This window comes from Calonectris borealis, chromosome 1 (assembly GCF_964195595.1).
Source record: "Calonectris borealis chromosome 1, bCalBor7.hap1.2, whole genome shotgun sequence".
Taxonomy (NCBI): Eukaryota; Metazoa; Chordata; class Aves; order Procellariiformes; family Procellariidae; genus Calonectris; species Calonectris borealis.
The window spans coordinates 101,578,616-101,595,172 of NC_134312.1; the positions used below are offsets into that span (position 1 = coordinate 101,578,616).

The window sequence follows — 16,557 nt, forward strand, 5'->3', positions numbered from 1 at the left end:
TATTTGTATGGTATTATTTTAGCCACTATTTCTCCCTCACCTACTCAACCTCCAACTAGTGACAAACAACTACTTCTTCTGCTTTTACCCTCTATTGCACTCCATTTGCTTCTCTTATGGAAAGACAAGAATAAGAAAACAAATAATGGAAAAGGTGTAACTGCTTTCTCTTTACAGTTCACTTTCCTCAAAACCTTCCAGAATATCTTTTATAGGCACACTGGAATACTGATGTGGATTAGGGATTGCAGAAGCAGCATGCCGGAGACTGCTGAAACTTCTGTTGTCCAAAGTACTTTTTCCCTTTGTCGTGTGAAAAACAGGAGTACTGTTCGCAGTGCAGGAGGGGTAGGCCAGAGGGTTTGAGAAGGTATTTTAGAAGTATACATACACACTTTTCCTGGCTTCCAAATCATACCAACAGGCATAAATTCTTGCCAGTGGGTTACCAGGTAGTGAGTGTAAAAGTATTCAATATAAAATTACAGATAAACATCTCGGAGAACAATATTTTAAGACTGTGTTGATACAGTAAATCTTCTTCAGCTAATACTGAAAGCTATATTGCCCTAGTTTGCTAAATAATAGACAGTAACTTATGCTCATTCATGTATTTTGTATTTTCATCAATTGATTTTGCAAAGGTATCTTCCCTTGACTAAACTAACTTAACTAATGAAAACTGTTATATAGATACAGGAAAACAGAAAGAGCACTAACAGCAAGATAAGTAGGCTATATGTGTGTAATTTCCTGTCACAGCAAGATGTATATATGTTAGTGCTATCCTGTTTGCAAACTCTGGCTTCTGAAGTCTCAAGAAGGGCGTTGGAACTGCAACTTCTATTTTTTGAGGTTTCTTGGAACACAGGTCTTAGCCTGAGACCTTCTGTAATGTAAGTCAGTAATGCAAGTAGGATGGCTTGCAGCAGAATTCCCATTGGCTTCATGTGTATTGATTTGGGCTAACAATGCAAAACCCGGCAGAATTTTTGTCAATTGCTTTTTGCATAATCATTAGTTTTCTTTCTTTATTTTTTCCTCCATTGGTTTTGTGTTATGGAAAAATAAATTTTTTTTCATTATTTGCTGAAATTAGTTCTCATCTGATGCATACAACTGCATCATTATTAGTAGCAGGAGTGAAGAAGCTGCAGTGCCACAGCAAGTGGTTCTCCTGTTCGAAGCAGTATGTAAGGAACAGACCTAGTGTGAGATCTAGGAATGCCTTCTGAGCCCTGGGCATTTTAGTGAGGGACACAGAGTTTTACTGTGGGTGCTTTGCATGCTATGGAGTGCTGAAAGGCCCAGCGCTACCTGAGGGAGTGGCTGTACATTTTGCTCTGTGATTCTTATCTCTTTAGCTTTAGCAGGAGGTAAGTTAGTGGGGAACCAGAAGCAGAACATGGTTTTGGAGTGAAAAAATGCCTGATGCGGAGATGACTTCTGAGAGGCTACCTGGACACATGAATTCTGACCTAAAGAAGTGATGGAGCAATATTTTCTTATATGAACTAGGGAGCAGATTCAAAGCTTTTGCTGTTTTAAGTGGAAGAATAAATATCCTCTGCTTATCTTAACAGATCTATTCCCATGATGGGTATTAAAGATTTCATTATAAGTAAAGACTGTAGAAATGAGCACGTACTAACTGTATTCTTTTTGGAGGATTACTCTTACATAAAAAATTCATTAAAATGGGCTTTGCCTCATTACTTAAAATGACAACAGGAGACAACAAGTTGAATATTTTGTCATTGATATGACACTTCAAATTCTCCTCCTTACTCATTGCTCTACCACTCAATTAAATTACACACTATCAAAATCTTGTGTGTGGGAAAAAAATTAGAAAGAGAACTAAATATATATGTGATGTGAGTTTTATGTATAATTGGTATTTTACATTCTTCTGCAATGTACTGCTTTTTTTCTTTCTTGCATTTCTGCTTATTAAAGAAAATGTCAAGCAGATTGATCAATAGAAAATACAAAATTGTAACATATTCTGAGGTGGCATTACATCGATACAGAATGTTTGTCATTTATGCTGGTTTTATTTGAATGGCATTACAGTACAGCTGGGTGGGAAAAAACTTTCTCAGGGAAAAAAAACCCACCTTGTCAAAACCAGTCAGCCACTTGTCACAAGGTAGTATTTGCATCAAACCAACGAATAATCCCCATATCTTCTACAGGTTCATCTAAGTTCTGAGTAATGAAATTCATGTCCTTTGCCTGGATCATGCAAAGCACTGATACTGCTCTTGCATGTTTGATCTGGCTTTCTGAGATGCTGGGAGTCTGAAATGGATCTGCCAGAACCAGAGTTGCTCCATGTGCATTGTGCAAGGAGGGGAAGCTTCTTTAGCCAATATCCCAGACACGTGTCTGGTGTTGGGGAAGAGTGGGGTGGGGATATTTATAGTTTCACAGAAATTGTGAAAATAGTGAATGTGGCTATGATATGAATATCACGTATAAATACAATTTCGTATTGTTATCTTAACTATGTAGTAAAATGATGAATTTGTTACACATTTGCAAATGCTAAATGTGATATACCTATTGTGTAAAATCCATATTTGGGTTTAAAACCTATTGCCTCAGAACACTATTTATATAATTCTTCTACTTTGAAAGTCTGTTTTCTTGCCATACTCCTTACTCCAGCACTGCTGGGTATCTAAAACTGCTGCAAGAATGATTTGTTTGGCTGATTTGATCATTGAATCCATCTTCAAACCTTTTTATATTTTTTCTACCCCCAATTCAAACATGAAATGGTGTGCTCTCCTCCAGCAGTGTCTGCAGTTTTTAGGTCCTAGATGCTCTTGACCTCTGTTTTTTATTTCAAGTCCCCAGCCGAAGCTGACACTTTTTTCGGTGTCCTTTTTCCATGCCTTCTCTTATGTGGATCTTGACTGTAAAATTAACCCAATTCTTCTTCAGATACTTGTCTAGTGCCTATGCCTGTATCTGTGTGAAAACACTCACCTGAAGTGGTCAAGTCTTTAAACTAGAGCCTCGGTGTCCAGCTATCTGGTGAGGTGCATCCATGCCGCAGAGGGGACTGCGTCATCGGTCGCAGGAGTGCCTTTTGGTGCATGCTGTCTTGCCTGTACAGAGTTTCCTGGGGCTACGTGTGAGCTCCCACGGGTGCTCGTGTAGCAGGCTCATGCGGCGCTGGCACGGCTGTCTCTGTGCTGCAGCCAGTGCTGTCCTTCTGAGCCCTGAGTGCTTTCCTGACTCCCATCTGTATCAGCTCCCACTGCTGTTTATCCTTAAACTTGTTTCTTCAAGTAAAGGTGTCCATGTTTCATATGTGTAAGCAATCATAAATATAGCAAAATAATTCAATGCCTTCCAGAATTGCATTAGCCTACCCCATGATAAAATAACCAAAGATAGCTTCTCTCTCTCCGAGACTTATCTGCCCCCCCTCCTTTTTTCATTCCTGTCCTTGTTTTGAGGATGAAGAATTCATCTTTCTTAGTCCCATGAGAGCAACATGGATTTTCATAATCTAAGTAATAGCCTTTTTTCTTTTTTTTTTTTTGTCTAGAGGCAAACATTACACTAGTTTAAAAATCTCCCAGTATTATTTTTCAAAGTCAGTGTTGTAGTCCTCTTTAAAGCAAAACCAGTATTCTGTGTTTGTGCAGGGTTCAGCACAGACCTTTATCTTTTCTGGACTCAAATTGTACCACAGTATAAAGGATAACATCTGCTCTCTGCAGCTAAAAAGGAAACTAACATCAACTAATGTCATCCATAGCCTTTTGTCTTACCAAGAACTTTGTTCTATACAAGCTCTGAGTTGGCTGCCATCCTCTGGCCCTTTGGAGGTTAGGCCAGAGATTGCGCTCTGTTACATGTAGGGTGTCAGAAGTAGAGCTGTGCTTTCAGAGTTTGCTTCCCAGATCTAGAACTGATGGAGTGCAACAGCTAAACACCTCAGGATCTGTGTTTTTCACAGGGGACAGTCCAGTCTCTCCCATTGCCTCCCCTTGGGACTGGTGACTTGGTCTCTGGGCTGAGATGCCCAATGTTGGATTCTCCAGTTGGATGTGCCAGAGTCAGCTGCTCATCCTCGTGTCTCAGCCAGCTTCTCCAGAGCCGACTGCTAGTCTCATTCCTTCAACCATTTATGAACTGGAGAGTCTGTTCACTGAAGACACAGTGGCACTTAAGTGCCTCTACAGGGTACTGAACTAGAGAAGAAAATACAACATTGTGTATTTGTAGCCAAACACAGCTGGTTGGGTATACTATACTGACTAGATGGAGAGGGCCACTTGATTTTCTGAACCTGTTTTTCCTACCACACCTTTGAAATCAAGATGTGTCCTACCTTACATTTCCTGACACTTGATGTACTTATATTTGTAAAATGTTTAAAGATCCTTGCATGAAATTTGTAAACCTATATAATTATTGGAAAATAATTTTGGGAATAGAACCTGTGTGTTACCGCTCTGATGATAAATGTACCCCCTGGAATCTGTTGTGTAGCAGATTTTTTTACTATATGCTCAAGCAATCTAAACAAGGGCTGAGACATTTTTGATCTACAGGTACTCCAAAGACAAATACTATGCTGACTAAAAGTCTCATTATGTTGCCTATTACAGTCCAGCTTGGAATACATAAATATCTTCAGTGATACATTAAACTTGCTGCCAATTTAGGATGGCTTTTATCAAGTGCTGGCCCACTGAAAGATTATTTGAGAAGTTAGTGTTAGGATCCAGATTTAAGGTTTTTGCTTAAGATAATCAAGTGATGAAGCTGGGTTCATTTTTGTGGTGTCTTGACACAATCTTGCATCAAGTTCATTTGAGATTTAGGTAGGATGGAGAGGGATACGGACTGAGTCTGTGGGAAGCTATCAGCCTAAGTGACTAAATTTATTGTTCACCAAAATTCCTGAATACTTAATGATAGGCTGATCTTCCAATATACAGTGACCTGTTTGAAGACAAATGCTACTTATTTGGGTGTCTTTACCAGATCATGCCATTCCTGTGTGGTTTTGTGTTAAGGCATATCATTTCAAGTGATTAAAGGAACACAGCAAGCAGTTTAAAAACTCATAAACATTATCCAGTGAAAAATACTGAAATCTCTTTTTTAAATCCACAGATAAATGCATATAGATACATTTCATAGTTACTTTAGCCTAGAAATTCATACTGTTGGTCTGAGCAAAATGAGCATTTTGTTGGGGGCTTTTTGGAGGAGGGAATATTTTGTGAGAGAACGTAGAAGAATTAAAAGTTGCTTTTACAAAATAAGTGTGAAAATAATTTGTGTTGAAGGATATGAATCTAAGGAGCATAAAAGATGTAACAAGAGCCTATGAACCTCTAGAGAACCTTACAAAATAGCTTCTGGAAAGCATAGGGCACCAAAGGATTACTAACAGAAAACTAGGGGCACTGTTTTGAAGCTCAATAGCTCCATTGGTCATTCCCTTCAAATGCAAATCTTCCATAAAGGTGTTTTAGCTGTTGATTTACCCAAAAAGATAAATTTCTGGGTAACTTATGCTTGACCAAATATACCATCTGAAAGCCAGCTTTACACCCCTATTTATTGCAAGATGCTGTTGCCTGCAACAATTTAGAAATTACTATTTGCTTGAGAGAGTTCTGCTAGATCCTCTAGCATCAGTCTGCCGTTTGTTTACTTCTCCAGATTATAGAATATTCTTTTCACATGGAGATGTCAGCCCCTTGACAGTAAGCAAATGGTAAAGGTAAGGGAATCTAGGTCATTCATGTGCTTGAAACTAAAGAGACTAGGCTGTAAAACTAGTCATCATTAGCAAGCTGAAGTAAAGAAAACATTAATTTTTTAAATGCTGTGATCTCCAAGAGCTTAAAAGTGATACATCATTTAAGCTTATAAGGCAAAACCAGGGTATAACCAATGGATGCAGATGAATATAAATTGATTTGGTGGCAGATGCACATCTGCAGCTGAGACCAAACATTCAATTAAAAAAAAAGAAGCTGGTAATTCTTCACACTTCAGAAAGGCTATCCAAATAGACTATTAAGGCATCTGAGAATTTTCACACAGAAAAAAAATGTACTACTGTGCCAACATTATGAAACACTGTTTTATTCATTGAGGACCTAAACATGAGGGTGAATACAGAAAGAACCCCAAATTTTATTAGAAGAAATGAGAGAATATTGTGACGAACTCCAGAAAGACTAGATTAAACTACATGAATGAGCATCACCAGGGTACCTGGAACTCCAAGTCGACATGCTGGGAAGGAACAGAGAAACGGCTCATTCACTTTTTTAAATTGAATGTTAGCTGTAACAGCTCAGGAGAAATACCTGGCTGGGGCTTATTGTATATTGTGGACAGTTTAATACACACCTCCACTGTTAACCAAACTGAACAGAAAGTTAGCATGTACAGAAATGGACAGTTGTGCTGGAACGATCATAATGCCCTTCTACGCTTTCTCACCCTCAACACCATGTTTGTTTCTCATCCCCTCATCCAAATAAAACACAAGAATAATCTGCGAGGCAGAGAAACAAAAGTCATGAAAGAGGGATCCTTTGGATTTGAAAAATGTTGGAACAGCGAGTGTTGTATTGAGAAAGTGAAATGGGCGGACTTGTGGTGTCACCACTTGGCACACCCTGGTTTCACACAAACCCTGAAAGAGACAGGCATTCTCAGGGAAAGAAAAGTTTGCCATTTTAGGACTTTTTATCTCCTTCCCAATCTTACTAACGTACTTACTCATTACATAAGTTTTGCATATATTAGAATGGCTCCTTTGTAATACTAACAATTCTAAAAAACTTCTTGCTGCGTAGCCTGATTAGCATGCTAATTGGGCCTCTCCTGTCAAGCACTTCTAGAGCCGTAGGTTATTTCTGGGTATCAGCAGTGAAATGGTATTTAGTTAACTACCCAGTTTAAAAGTTTATCTTCAGTTTTGGACATTCTTTTAAGAACTAAATGTAACGTGTTATTCTACTTCAATTTGGCTATGATCCCACCCTGGAACCATACAGGAAAACTGTGCTAGTTGAGCAAAACTTTGATTTCAATAACATTGTGTATATGTTATGTATGTACAAACATATGAATTCAGAGTTTTTCTGGATTATACACACCCAATACACACATCCAATCTAGGAGTGCTTTTTTTCTGACATCCCCTTCTATCTGTCTATCTGTATGCCACTAAATCATTGAGATATTTTTCTTTGAGAGGAAAATAATGGCACTGAGGTTTAATTTCTTGGACATGGCTTATGAATTTTTTTTTTTCGCGTTAACTCAAATATATTCCAAAATGTTACACAGCAAGTGTTGCTGTTCGGAAATAGCAGGCTCTTCCTTGATCCTTTTTAAGGGGAGAATACACCAGAACAAACAATGCACATTCAGCTAATCCAGCAGCACAACAAAAAAAAAAAAAAAGGAGATAGAAAATCATTCTTAGAGAATAACACAGGGAATTGTGTTTGTGATATAAATGAGGATTTTGAAAATGGGTAATATATTTAACTACTGTGAATAGTCTGTGCATAACAGTTGGAATTATAAAAGCCCCATAATATGTCTATAATCCTAATGTGTTTCTTTGCTGTTTTGCAGGCAGACCAGTAATGATTGTAGTTGAATACATGGAGAATGGATCCCTTGACTCCTTTCTGCGGGTGAGGTGCCATTTTCTGATGACATTTGAATAAGACACCATTCTAGGTTAAGATTTTAAATCATTTATCATAAATTAATTTCTACATAATGTTATTCATGGATTTTTAGTGAAGAATAGAAGCATTTTCCCCAGGGTACGTTTCTAAGGTACAGTGATACATTAGAGCATGGCTGGAAAAAAAGAAGATTTGAACTTAAGAATATAATTGATTTCTTCTACAAAAGTAGTTCCCATATTTAGCAAAATGTATTTCAAGTAGTGTTTTCGTGAAGGAAAAGATAAATTGAAGCACAAATGCCTAGCCTTATGGAAGCAGTTCATTTTTCTCTCAATCACCTTCAAAAATGTCTTGTTATGATTTTTTTGGTTGGTGAAGTGTAGAATAGACTCGGTAATTGATTTATAATTATTTATGGTTACTTGCATTTAACAAATTGAATTAGAAAAGAGTTTATGGGTGAAATGTCCTGGCATTAATTAACCCCCAAAGGTCACTAATAAACGTTAAAGAAGGGCTACAGAAAGCATGAATAATATGTTGGCACAATTGTATTTAATTTTTCTTGAAAAGTAGAAGGAAAGTATGACCCCCTAAGCTAAACTTATCCTAAAATGGTCTCTTTGTTAGCAGAACCCCTGGAAATGCTCTGGAGACTCACTGACACAAGACCCTGTGTGAATAATTTGATTGTCAAGTATTTCAAATTTGTCTTAAATAGTAAATGTCAATCCTTACTAGCCCACTGCCTTGCCATTGCCATCTTGCAGCATGGTAAAGCTGGCATTGTAGGCAAGGGCAGGGCAGGGGATCAGGGGATTATGTTTTTGTGAACTTGTTTGCGAGGGTATCCCAAGTGCAAAGGAGAGGTGTTCAACAAGGAGCTGTGAAAATATTTGCAGGAAAATCTAGATTATAATGATCAAGGATGCTATGGTGGCAGGAAAAAGGAACTGCTAAGCGAAAAGAGTGAATAAGCAGGAAGGAAAGAATGGACAACAGTTTAGAAAGAAGACTAAATCAGTGAGAGGGAGAGGAAGTCATATAGAGAGTACCTGTCCGACAGCAGGTCGAGAAAAGAGGTAGCCACAAGAGGAGTGTCTGGAACAGAGGATACTACCCTGAGAACACATCAGAGCCATTACCTTAGATATTTCTAGACATTGTTTCTCCCTTCCTTTTGCTTTTGATTATTCCATTGTATTTTTTCTCTAGCATTTCCTGCTGTCCTCTTCATTGACTCTCTCAAATAATTTTTTATTTTCCTTTGTCAAGACACATGACAGACATCTGCTATGTTGTCAGAAACACACCAGCACCAGAGTTTCTGGTGAGAATTTGCTGATCTCTCAAAATCAAGTTATATTTCTGGAGAGAGTTTGATATCATCAAGTTCTTCTTAGAAACTGGGTAGGTTTTAAAAATCACCCCCCTTGCCTTTCTGGCTCATCTATCTATCCATCTGCGGCAGACAGACTGCCGCTGATTTGAGTACCTGGGGCTTCTCTGGTCTGTAATTTTCCAGCAGTGGCCCAGGAAACTGTGCTCTGTGTGCGTGCGTGTGTGTGCACAGAATTTCATAGCAGAGAATAAAACCAAATACTGAAATAATTCATGAGAGAGAATTACCTTTCTCTGAATTGCTCTAGTATGATATCTATATTCCAATTATTCTTCACCTGCATTTATTTATCAGAATAGTTATTAGGATACTTTAACAGAAACTGACATCAGCAAAATTATGATGTTATTGTGAAGCAACACTTCTCACATTGCACCAGATATATTTTGCAGTAGGCAAAACTGCTGGGGGGAAATGTGGACTAATCTTTTCTGCAGCTGGTTTCCACGTATATTATTTTACAGTTTCAATTCACACTTCAGATATGGTTTATTCTTCTAAAATGCTTTTTAAAAGGACTAATATTCCGCATCCCAAAGCACTGTAGATATATCATCAGCATTTCTGTTAATAATTAGCAGAGCAAATGGCTGCAAAGTAACCTATTTAAAAAGAAATCCAGCCGCTTCATTAGTAATAGGTGTTTCCTGCAGATATAAGTCTACACTTTTAAAAGCTTTTGTGAAGATACAAAGAAGCAGAGAGGGTTTATCTTTAGCAATCCTAATGAAAGGTGTTCAGTGAAAATAACAATTCTTGGAAGGCCTTATAAGATAGACTATCTCTCTTATTATTTAAAAGAATCACTTGTTACAGTGCAGTGTTTTTACAGAAAGGGGAAAAAAATTCATTTCTTACCATAAAAAATATTTCCCCCCACTCCGCAACCTGCAAAAATTAACCAGTTCATCACATCCCTCCAACCTGTCCTTCTCCAAAAGCCAGCAAAAATGGGTCAATCTTACGATTTCAAAGTGAAACTCTGTGGTGAACCATGTGAGGGTATTCCAGAAGAAAGACTCCTCATGGAAGACATTTGCCACCAGCCTCCTCATGGCCTTGGTGGGATGTTAGCTTTCATGCCAGTACAAGTTGTGCGAGCAATCATAAACTCCAAGTAAAACTCCCTTGACCCCTAAACCCTAAAGTCTTAATAGCCTTTATTTCCTTGCTTTACAGATAGGGAAGTAAAGCACCGAGATGTTAAGTGATCTGCACAGTATTGTCACAAAGTGCATAGCAGAGAGTAGAAATGAAATCAGTTCCCCTTAATTCCAGCAGCTTACACTCATCCTTCTTTTTATTTAGTGCTGTATTTTGGTTGCAGTTATGTGGCCAAGTCCCCAAACCAGTGCCTTACTTTCTGTTATTTGTATGAATTAAACAGCAAGCTCAGCTAGATTATGTCTTACCCACCCTACAAAATACCTGGTATGCTGGCTGCTAACTTTGAGCTTTTGGGGAAAAAATTTGGCATGCAGTAGAACCAATTCTGTAAGATGATGGTAATTAATTACAGCACCATCAGACATCCTAAATTGCTGGAGACACTTGACACTAAATTTTCCTCAGAAATCATGCATTATTTTTGCAATTATATAAAACTCATTTCCATAAGATGAAACTCAGTTATCTTTTTTCTCATAGAAGTTTGATCCATGTAAGTTAATCATCCCACAAAAGTATACCTGAAATTTGCTCTCAAAGAAATGCTTATTTGACCAGAAATAAGGTACACGTGACTTCACTTCTGGTAACACTTGGAGAGATTTCTCTGAAAAGGATGTGAGCTTCCAGCTTAGTATTTCCTCAGGGGCTAGAGGCTCTTCTTTCAGTATTACTCCAGCAGCTGCCAGATAGGACTAATCTGTGCTTGGGAAGAAAGTGGCTAATACTTCAGCTTGGGAATTGAGGCGATCCAGGTACAATTTTCTGTTACCAACTTCACACACAGACTTTGGATGGGACACATTGTCTTTATGTTCCAGTCATCTGCCTGTGTAAGGGAGATCTTAGCAATCACTTATTCTGGAAACGTATGAGGAAAATAATATATACACAAAGAGCTGAAAGGGCAGCTATCTGTATTGATAGAAAGATGTACTTGGTAATTAGATAGGATAGTTGCAGTCAGATATGTTTACTCAGGCTTGTTGATACAGAGTATAGAAGATACAACAAGAAAAACAACCAAGAGAGATGCATAATAGGAAAAAAAAAGCCTAAAAACACGAAATCTTTTTAACAAGCAGTTTGCCACTGCTGTGGGTCTGAGATGCTTGTTCTCTGAGCATGGCCATGACTAAGTAAACCACATGGGTATTGAATCACTGCTTGGTGATCTTGCAGTCTTCATATATGACATAAATGCAATCCCATTTTGCTGAGGGAAACAGAGTGCCACATTGCACCCAAGCCCATGTAGCAGTTTGGAGGGTGATACAGTAATATAACCCAGGTCTGAATCCCAGGTTCACTCCTTAGCTGTTTGTGCTGGACACCACAACATTTCTGTCAGTCTTGTCTGTCAGATAATTGCAATAACTCCTATAAAAGTCCTTTGCCCTGAGGTTGGTCCTTTCACCCTGATATACCCTCCCTGGCTCAGCCCTCTCTCTAAATAGATGCCTCACAGACTTATGGAGCTATTTAGAGTTAAATCTCATCTACTGTTTTCACAGCTCCATCTAAAGGGTCATTCTTGGCTAAAGTAATTGGATTTAGCATCACATAGACAGGAATGGGGTGATTAGGAGGCTAGGTGGCTTGTGTGTTTGGGGGGGCTACTGCTTCTTGGGTTCCGTTGCACAGAATGCTACCTGGAGAGCATCTGCTGGCTATGGTCTGCGCTCATCCTCTTCATGCGTCGTTCAGTATGGGCATGGATTTAAGCCACAGAAAAGGAACACAGTCAGAAGTTGACTTTTGGGGATGTTTATTTGTGGTTGGCTACCTAGAATCATGTAAAATGAATGAAAAAACTATCACCGAAGTACTTTAACTTCTTTCAGTATTTTTCTGCAGCTGCAGACTACCAGACTACTGTAGTGTTTTGTGCCTGCTCAGTGTCCAAGGTGTGGTAACCAATAGTCGGCGCAGTGACGCAAGAACCAGGGTCACAGCAATATTAATCAGATAAGAACTCATGGTATTGCAGCAGGTTCTGCAGCAGGCCTGATACTAAAATAATCTATCAGCTGTATCCACTGCACTGTATTTGCTCACCCTTCTTTATTAGGAAGGGAATGTGCACTCTCCAGGGATCAATGTGGGAAAGAGAGCTCCTCAGGGTTTGCAGCATTTTCCCTTAACTGTACCCTGAAGAGATAGGTGTTTAGGTTTGAAAGATGCTCCAGTCTTGCCCAGTTTTGTGAATCGCTGAGCTGTAGGAGGAAGGGATTCATCTAGCTAGGGTAATCACAGGGTCGCCCTGGTTTCTTCATTGTTACTATTTGTAATAGTAATGCTCCTCTTCCTGCCTAAAAACTTGTAACTGATATATTTCCTTTCACTTCAGAAAATTAAAATACTTGTAAAAAAAAGTTAGCTTATTTACAGGCATGCATAGTAGGTAAAAATGCTGTAAAATACATTTTGTTCTTCCAAAGAAAGTATTTTCTAAAGATTCTATAAAAAATATGCTTAACTGCCTTAGAGCACTAACTGCAGCAGACTGTACAGCAAACGAAACCCTGGAATTCATCACCAAATTTTAATCCCTTAAGGCATGTCTAGCAGAGGCTAAGATAAGTGTAAAAATGTGTGGAAAAAAAATGTTACTAGAAGGAGAAAATATTATGATATATTGCTCTTTGATGCAGTAATCGTTATGAAGTTATTCTCAGAGCAGCTTTGCTATCAGGCTCACCCTTTTTTCAACTAGAGTTTAGATACTGCAGCAGACACCTACATTTAGTGAGTTTGGGGGAAAGGGAGAAAAGAGAAAAATGAAGACTTGTAGAAAGTTCTACAAAACGATGTTGTAAAGTGTATGTTGTATATCCACCTAACATGGGCTCACTAGACAAAGTCAGCTTTGGGGAAAACGGGCCAGATGGCCTTTCCTAAGCTTAATGGTTCCCGTTATTATTTATCTGCATGCAGAGAGGCAACAACATTAGAGCTCATAACTAATACTCCTTCTTTTGCTTTGACATGCAGCACTCGTGCACTTTTATTTATTGGAGGCATGTTCCTTTCCTGGTAGGATAAAGGTGGCATTTTGCTTTCAAAAATGGCTCTGTAAAGAAGAAAACCTGCACTGGAGACTGCTGATACCAATATTTTTTTCTGAACCAAAAAACAAATTGAGCAATTAGAAACTGAGTTTGAATGAATGCGATACCTTAATAGTGAAACTGTAAGCAGCATGTATTTATGTGATCTAAGATTACACTGAGAAGCTGTCGCTGATGCTACAGAGCCAACATTTGTTCTCAAGCAATGTTCTACCCTGCTAAAAGGAGGTAGAAAACAGTATTTCTGATACTGCTGTGAGAAGTTCATTTAGAAATGTTGGGTATTTTTAATCACTGTAGATATTCTTCCTACTGAGCAACAAGAAATTTATTACAAACTGTCTTGTATTTGAAGCCAAGAAGAATTGGATAGGCAATGCGGACACTTTCAGTGTGCTCTTTATCTTTGCGAATTTGTGGAGAAAACATACGAAACCAGGAGATCAGAACAGAGCCAATGTCATCCATGTCTTTAAAAAGAAGAGAAAAGAGAAGCCAAGAAATTACAGGCCAGTCAGCTTAATGTCAACTGCTGTAACATTTCTGGAACAAATTATCAAAAAAGTATTTATGAGCACCTTAAAGATAACAGCAAGATAAGTATAAGCCAACATGGATTTGTCAAGAACAAATTATGTCAAACAGTCTGGTTTCCTTTTGTAACAGGGTGCAGGCTTTGTGGGTATGGGAGAAACAGCTGATATCATAAATCTTGACTCTAGTAAGGCTTTAAAAGTCTCTCACACGAGATTGTTATGAGCAGGTAGAGAAATATGGTCTTCATGAAATTTCTGTTGGTGGAGACTGTACTGGCTACATACTGTATGGAGAGAATGGACTTTGGATGGAAAGATATATGAAGCAGGGTTGTTCTGCAGTCTGTGTTTCCCCGTATTTTCATTAACCTTCTGGATCCTGAGACTGTGACTAAATTTACAAAGTTTTCAGGCAATGCAAAGCCGAGTAGGAACACAGGCAGACAGCATGACAGACCTAGAATTAAAAATCATCACAACAAATTTAAGAAATAATTTAGTAACTAATTAGTTTTAAAAACTAATTAGAAATAAGTAAGGACAAGGGCACAATACTCCTAAGGCTGGAATAATCAGCTATAGAGTAGAGGACAGAGAGTAACTCTTCAGAAAGAAGTCTGCTGGAAGAAATTACTCTAGAGGTTGCAGTAGGTCAGGGGCGTCAGGTTGCTGTGAAAATGGCAAATACCACAATAGAATCTAGAAACAGGAGTATCCCCTGCAAGGTCTGTGAAGTAACTTTTCCTCTCTGCTTCACACTGGCAAGGCCTCAGAGTGCTGTGTCTTGTTTGCACCTTAATGCTTCAGGAACTATATGGAGTAGGTGGGCAGAGTCCACAACAAAACCAAAAAGAATAGTTGCCAAGCAAACGAGATCTGTGGAGATTGAACCTGTGTTAAGCCCAAAGAAAAGGGCAAGAGAGATATTTAGTCTTCAAGGGCATAAAAAGCGGTTGCAAAGAGGAATTGAAATCTGTGCCAGTCAAAGTGCCATGCTCAAGGTAGGCATCTTATTCAAGTGGACACCTTATTTAAGATGCGGTATAGAGTGGGTAGGATAAGAAATATTGGCCCTACTGGTCTTTAAGGGCAGGTTAGAAAAGCATGTCAGGAATGACACAGGGTGGGGAGATGATCTGATCCCCCCTCAAAGTCCCTTCCAGCTCTGTGATTCTGTGACAGCTATATTCCAATGCACCGAAATGGGCAGGGACACCTGTTTTTTCCAGGACATTCCTTTCTTGTTGCTGGAGTTGAGTAAGGAAAACAGGGTTACAGGTTGCAAGGCTACTGCTGCTGTCCTGTCCAGGTTTGAGGGTGGCTATTGCATCCTAAAATAAGCTTTGGAAGGGCTTCATCTTGCAACATGTTTTTTTAATAATAAAAAGATTTCCCATTTTTTTAATAGTTGATGAGGCACGTAGATTCTTATGTAGGATCACTTAGTAGCATTTAAAATGAACTAAAGTAATTTCAGTTTTTTATGTCTTACATTTAATGAAATTAGGTGTTACTAATTGTATGGAACCCTGTTAACAGTTGATTAAAGAAGAAATTAACAGTTGACCTTATTCAGTACCAGTAATATAAACCTGAGTGCAATCCACATGATAGCATGAAGCATGAGTTATACTTCCAGGAAATACAAGTTGCAACTTGAATTTTGGAAGATTTATCCTGATAAAGGTCTACCATTCACTTTGCACGGTAGGATAGTAACAATAAATGCATAGCAAAAGCTACATCTTTCATATAGTGACCAGTAGGAACTGTCACTGGCGAATGTGATCCAAGTTAGACATAGACACACCATCGTCAATGCTATTCTCCATCTAAAATAAAATCTAAATCATCTGCAGTAAAATATTTAGACCTGTAGCAATTCCTGTACGCTTCTCAGAATATAAAGGCATAAAAGTGCTCTGACCTATAGGGCAAATAAAGAAGTGGATTTTAGAATAGACGAAAGTCCAGAAATAATACAGAAAAATTCAACCAGCGCAAAAGGTTACTCGGTGGTAAAATGGAAAAAATCTTCTGAAGAAGAAAAATTCCATGGGCTTGTAGAAAAGCACTGAACTAGTGCACGCTGGAGCTGGAAACTAGAGAGTGAAAAGCAATGAGAGAAACTTGGGATATCACCCTTCTTCCCCTAAAGTAACTGACCCTCTTCACCAACCCATGATACATCAGTACTATTGAAAGGTCTGTAACAGGAGGAGAATATTTCATGTACGTAAGGTTTTCAAAGGCAAGTTGTAGCTGAATGAAAAAACAACATTTTTTCAGGGCATTTGCAGGGCTGCATAAATGCAATGGCAACTACTCAGATATTGCATCTATACTCAGCTGATGAGAAGAGTTTATTTAGCAAAGCCATTAAAGCCTGATTAAAATTTGATGGGATGATAAGATAAATGTGGTAAATCCACTGGGGTCTGAGTTGCTGCCAGTATTGATTAACACCCTTAACACCCCAGTGCGAATCCTATCAAAAGCATATTCCAAATCTAAGCCATGGGAATCAGAATAAAGCCCTGGATAACCACCGCCATATCATTCAGATGAGTGGTTTATGTTCCTATATGACAAGCGAATGAAATGAGATAATGGAAAGTTGCCAAAGGATTGGTTTGACTCACAGATGTACGTGGGGATTTGCAAATGCTGAAAATATG

At 38.5% G+C, this 16,557-nt stretch overlaps 1 protein-coding gene across 3 annotated transcripts in view; it reads left to right on the forward strand.

Annotated features, from left to right (window-relative positions):
• Window positions 1–16,557, forward strand: part of EPHA6 (EPH receptor A6) — a 515,739-nt gene that overhangs the window by 442,638 nt on the left and 56,544 nt on the right. For all 3 annotated transcript variants that reach the window (XM_075169512.1, XM_075169520.1, XM_075169531.1), the window contains one exon: window positions 7,642–7,703. In XM_075169512.1, coding sequence (XP_075025613.1) covers window positions 7,642–7,703 — 62 coding nt within the window. The remainder of the gene's footprint in view (window positions 1–7,641; window positions 7,704–16,557) is intronic.